At 34.8% G+C, this 6,563-nt stretch overlaps 1 protein-coding gene across 1 annotated transcript; it reads right to left on the bottom strand.

Moving 5' to 3' along the window:
* Window positions 1-445, bottom strand: LOC126788884 (CLAVATA3/ESR (CLE)-related protein 5-like). The gene has a single exon (XM_050514897.1). It carries the CDS (start codon window positions 434-436, stop codon window positions 89-91), a length of 348 nt encoding a protein of 115 aa, XP_050370854.1. The 5' UTR covers window positions 437-445; the 3' UTR covers window positions 1-88.
* Window positions 446-6,563: the final 6,118 nt, after the last annotated feature.

The raw sequence follows: 6,563 nt of genomic DNA, 5'->3' as shown, positions 1-6,563 counted from the left end.
GAAAAGTAAGATGCATGAGAGCGTTCTGATGTGTTACCATCTTCTAGTAATTAAATGCCATATATACTGGCTTCTATACTGGAATAATTTAGCATCTACGAGCATTAGTGGTGGTGGTGGAGCTATTCCGGCGGTTATTCTTTCCAAGAGCGTTGTAGGCTAATGCTGGTGGACACGAGTTGTGCTGTGGATCCGGCCCTCCTGGTGAAACTCTATCTCCAAATAATGTCCTCCTTGTTTTGTAATGCTGCTTCTCCATCTTAGACAAATCACCTAATAATTCACGTAGGATAGTCTTGCTGTTGATCCTCTTCTGCATGGTCTTGCGCCCACCATAACCTTCTCCTTCCGAACCAGTGGCTCCATGGAACGACCAGATAAGTAACATGATAAGCACTGAGACTCGAATAAGTTGATTAGAGTGATTTGAAGCCATTTTGTTATGCACTAGCAACAGATTTAAGAACGTCGCTGGAGCTAGAGCTTAACTAGATGTAGTATGATATTCCTCGTATCGCAAGCTCAAATTTATAGTACTGCAAATATGCCAAGTGTTAAGCATATCTTGTATATGAGTATATCTAAGATCTCACGCATAGATTGATTAATGATTACTAGAGACAAATGCAAGGGCGCCTACAAGCTGACAAATCCAATGTGGAGCTTTGTTTTCTTCTGCTAATAATTTTGAATCATAGACTCCACTTTTGCAATGAAATGATTGAAATCTTTTCTCAGTTGCTAATTGCTATATCATCCACCGGTATTCCTCTTTTATCCCTTTATATGATGATTATATCATGCATTACAAACGGCGGATAACAATGCCAGAGAAGCCTCTGAAGCTAGAGCAAAATTAGTGTAATATACCGAAGTAACCGAATCATTGAACTTCGCACAGAGAGGATATGCCTGGCAGCAAGGTCCATAATCAAATTGATTTTGTGTTTCACTATTATAGAAACTGAATCGAAAGTGTCATTTGCAATTCTGCATATCCATCTCTTTCAAAAATTGACAATCACAACGTTGATAACTTAATACGGTGCTTAGTTTTCAATTTTTAATCCATGCACAATCCTCAAATGTCATGCAGTACGTGTTTAATATGCCCAATAATTTTCCTTAGCTCTGAAAAATAAAATACTGTATATATAACATTAATTGAAGCCTCAAGCTATTCATGTTTGGACACAAGATCGTCCTTCCACTCGGTAGTTGTGATTTCTTTATAAGTGATCTAGCTAGTGTATCTCGCCCACTTCAGTTGAGGGTTTGGACTTATCAACCCTCCACTTTTTAAATTCCTCAGTTGGCAATTTGCTGTCGCTCGTACGTGCGTTAAGTCGACGTGCTTATAATTTTGCAGGACTTATGCTTTATGTGGGCGACTGCAAATTAAATCCTTACCAAATTTGATATTTGCATAACAAATTAAGCCAGTGATACAAGACAATGACAGGAAAGATTATATATATATATATATATATATATTCTAAGATGCAGATTTCCATTTTTACACCATTTTTCGATCAAATTTACTCATTTTCACTGTCTAGTATCTAAATAATATTGTGTAGATCATTTTTGCAAAATTAAGTCAATTTGGTGATCGTTAATGCCCTCAAAATGAAAAAAAGTACAGATTTCTAATTTTGCACCACTTTTTGATCAAATTACATATCAACTGTCTAGTATCTAGATAATATTGTGTAGATCATCTCTGCAAAATTCAGGTAATTTGGTGATCGTTAATGCCCTCAAAATGGAAAAAAAAATTGACGGACTTAATTATGTCAAACATGAACAGTTAATTTTTTAACATAAAAATGTAATTTTAAGGGCATTAACGATTACCAAATTGGTTGAAATTTTGCAGAGATGATCTACATAATATTATCTAGATACTAAACGGTGAAGATGGGAAAATTCGATTAAAAATATATAAGAATGGAAATCCGCACTAAAACTATTTGTACAGACCTCCGCATGCAAGAAGCCATATATATATATATATATATATATATTCTAAAAGATATTCTCTACCAACTATATATGTGTGTATATATATACGCGCGCGTGTGTGCGGGTTTTCTTCGTTTCTTTTAAAGAAATTTAACCCTCATATAACAGTCAGTTTGGACAGTCCCATCCACACAAGAGAGGCCATCTTATTAATAAGCATGACAAGATCTTGTCAAGTCTTATTTAAAAAAAAAATCTTGTCAACTCTTGTTGTATGGTTTTCTAACGTTATGATCAATTAGTACATTGCATTGTGCATACCAAGCAGTGTAAGCATAATGAAATATTTTGTCTCCCGGCCCATAATCTTCATTCTTCAATGCATGTGATCCTCATATTGAAATGAAAATATGAATTGCCAGTATAAAGCAAAAATCTTCTGCCATTACAGTAGAATGTTATATGAGTCTTTGTACGTAGAAGGGTGCTATATGTACATATATATGAGTATTCTTATCGGACTCAAGCTATAGATATATCTGATCAATTATTTATACAGTAGATTAGGCACTCAAACTAATATTCCTTGTGTTCCAAGGAATAATAGAGGGAGATAGAATTAAGCTGAGCATCGCTTTAGTAGTATAACAATAATAAGAGAAGTTTGCTCAGTGTTTTTGCGTTTGATTAGAAAACTCACCGGCGCGGCCATCATCCGATCCCCAACGCAGTGGCGGATCAAGCCTTGGGCTGGAGCCCATAAAACATTTGTGGCCCTAATTTTTTTTTCCTATATTAGTGTTAATAAAAATAAATAAATAAATATTATATATATGTATAAAATTAGACTTTTAGTATGTATTTCTTCTACATAAATGTATTATTCTTCTTAAATCATTAAAAATTCTCAATTATATCTCTTCTAATCTTCTTACTACTCTACATATTGAATTTAAAATTACAAGTATGAGTGATTGAGTTTCAATATAATTAATTTGAAAAAAAAATTGTTTGGTATTTTAATTTGTTATTGATTTTCAAAATATTCTTCTACAATTATGAACGCTTAATTTAATTTTAAAAGACTCATTGACGCTAAAAATTTGCATGGTTATATACTTGTACTGATACAAAAATTATTGGCATTCTGACAAACTTGAAGCTCACCCAATCCTTGAATCCTAAATTCGTCACTGCCCCAACGTGCATATAGTAAGTGTTAATAAGACCTAATATTGTTTGCTTGGAATGAGTTTACCAATTGGCAATTGCTTCCCCGATCGATCTGTTGCAGCACTGAGTTTCCTACTCTCTGAACTTGAATCTAGCTGGCCGACCAATGCATATCGTCTGTGATGAAATTTGGAAAGTAAGACTATGCATATTTAAGTAATACGTTCGGATTATTCTTTACCGAGTTTGGTTTAGAATTTGAAGGCTGTGGTATTTATAAGTAAAATCACAGCCTATGGTATCAATTTCAATAACCAAGGAAGGGCAACAGCATGAGCCAATTTGTCCCGGATGAAACGATATCAGAAATGCTTCAAGTTATCTCTCGTACGTGGGATGTTAGCATCTGGAATTTGGCATCATCATGTCATGCGTTTTGTTTAGATTGCCATTATAAGAGAAGGAAAGTAACAACAAAGTTCTTTCAATTTTCTTAATTGGGGTCAAATCTTGTCCTCTCCTACCAATCAAACTCATTTCTGATTTATTTTGTCTTGTCATCTCTTCTTCTTTACATGCAGTTTTGTCTGCAGGCTTTCGATATTGGAGTATGTCTTATGACATCCCATATGTCACTGCATTTGTCATTCTACAATTCATTAACCTACGTTAGTCTGTTTTGCCTCTTTCCTGAGTTGGCTTTTCATTTTGTTTGATTTGGTAACAAGGTCGTTTTTCTGTTCTCCGCTTCCCTTGAGTTGGCTTTTCATTTTGTTGCTGATTCGGTTTGTTTATTAGCGAGTGGAGGGCTGGACTCTGGAGGTTATCACCATGCATCCTTCCCTTTTTATCAATATATCATCACCTTTCAAAAATCAATATATCATCATAATTCTAATGAATACTACTAGAACTTCCACTAAGCTCCCAACGGAAACTCCGACGTCCGCACATCCTTATGCAATTTTGAGAGCTCAATTACTATGAACATTGTAATGATGAACAAGAGAGTAACACAGTTGAAAAGATTATTATTCAAATAGTTGTTTAGATCTGGCGAAAACCTCTACATGGTACTTCAGAAATTAAACACCTTTACCCTCATTTAGAGGATCTAAATTGACCGAATATTACATGCAATATTGATTAACACAAACGCCTGAAGTCTTTCTTATTACACTATTACCCGCACATTTTTATATCAGCGATGGTGGAAAGATCACAGTATGATAGTACAGAATCAAAGCTTAACAGCCTTAGTTCTTCAAATGTATGTAGCACTACAATGGACGCGTGCCAGCCTAGACGTCCATGAAAATGCGCATTTAATTTGCTTTACACTAAATCTTATCTAATTGAATTAGTGTATGCTTCAGCAGCAATATTGTCACTCAAGCCTTAATTTGGCTCCTTCGAAGAATTTGTAAAGGCTTAGGTTTCAATAATCCGCACCCAGTATCAATCCAAAACTTATTCGTTCTCTTAATTTAAATACTTCCAAATACTAAGATTCTATCTATCTTCTACGTCGGCCTCCGATCCTCCTTCTCCTATATAACTAACTAGTAATACTTAATTAGATAACTAACTAGCCTCCATAACAATTTGTTTCTGAAAAAAGTATGAGAACGACCGGTCCAAATTGAGTTGATTATCACATTATGGGCATGCAAATCTGTGGTGATTCGTCTCCGTATATCTTATTTGTGAAAGCTTAATCCCTTTTCTCCGTACATCTAATTATGATTAGAATAACCCTAATATGTCATCAACGACCACTCAAATACTTCGATTGATTAGCTTTTTTTGCTTAGTTATGTGACTTATGTCCCTACGGATTTAGTTTCCAAACGTCGGAAACTGGAATTGCTCTAAAAATCGATCATCAATCATCTATGATCAATCATATGTACAATGTAAAGTAAATAAGTAATGTCGATTCAAAATGATCGATGTTCGGAACATTGTCTTACATCCGTCATCACATATTGTGCAAGGATTTCCTAATGATATATATATATCATTGAAAACAGCAGAAAACATGTATTCGATCGAGTGATGTATATAAGGTCCAATTGATACTAATAGATGGATCATTTGGTCATTGCTAATAGTGGGTGTTCTTAATTTGCTCTAATTTGAGCTGTTAAGTTATGTTTTTGTGTCCAAAATCTTTGACATTTTGCTGAAGTTGACAATTGTACGTCAACACTCAACAGATATATAACAGATACATTTATATAACAATAAACATTACATTTATATTAGTTCAACGTAATATATGATGGAGTACATAATTATTCTGTGTACCTGGAACACCACGTGACACTGCTATGTGGTGTACCTAACCAATCATATTACTCTATGGTGTGATAAACATGCATGCGGTTAAAAGAGAAAAATTATTTAAATATGTGTAACTAATCAGAAACAAACACAGTAAAAATGGACAAATAACATTAAAGATATATACCACGTAAACTATGTATCAGGTACATATAATAATTCTTTTATATGATGTTACGTACAGTCAACTGACATTGTATTCAAATTTAGTTGTGTAAAAATAACTAGCGTTCTAACTTATTGCTTTTCACAACTGGATCTAAATACATGCCAGTTCAACCATGCTCAGCTCAATTCAAGGAATTAAATGACCACTCAAGCGGCACAGTGATTGCACAATTGACGTACGTTACATCTAGATAAAGTTGAACCAAAGCTTTCAAAACTCTAGATAATTAAGGATGCCGGCCACCCTAATCACTCTATCAAACTCATAACATCAGGGCATTCTACACCACTTAATCAGTCCAAAATTCAAAGGAAATAGCTTGAAAATTAGCTAGCTTCCTTACAAGCTGAGTCTGCATGCTAATTATTTAGAAAGTGATGATGAGGGTCAGGTCCTCCGGGGCTCACTCTCGTCGGCTCCCGCTCATACTTGCTTTGTTTCGCATACTCTTCCAGCTCTTTCTGCAGTTTTTCAGCCTTCGAAACCTGATGATTTGAAGCTAATCCGAGTGATGTGTGGCTTATTACGTCGCCAATACTTCTCAGACGGCGACTTTGTGAGCTACTAGTAGCTGATAATAGGAGCAGAACGATGAACGACAAGCATATAAATTTTGACATATTCCCGCATATATATAGATCTTAAGATTTGATCAGGCTTGTTTAGAAGTCTGTGTATGGTATTTATAGATTTTCTTAATTATTGCACTGTTGTAGTTTTCCAGTTATGATCAACTTAGCTTAACTGAGTGGACAGGGCGTGCAAATCAGATTTTTATAATTTTGATCGAGTGTCTTATTGTACGTGTAAAATCGCTCTTCTTTGTCAGTTGTGCGACTAGATCATTACTGGCTAGATATATATGTCGACCAAGCCAGCCATGCATATGCAATTTAAAATCGTTTTCATA

The sequence above is a fragment of the Argentina anserina genome, chromosome 3, assembly GCF_933775445.1.
Source record: "Argentina anserina chromosome 3, drPotAnse1.1, whole genome shotgun sequence".
NCBI lineage: Eukaryota > Viridiplantae > Streptophyta > Magnoliopsida > Rosales > Rosaceae > Argentina > Argentina anserina.
The sequence above is the reverse complement of the archived record's forward strand: the minus strand, read 5'-3'. Positions and strand labels throughout refer to the sequence as shown.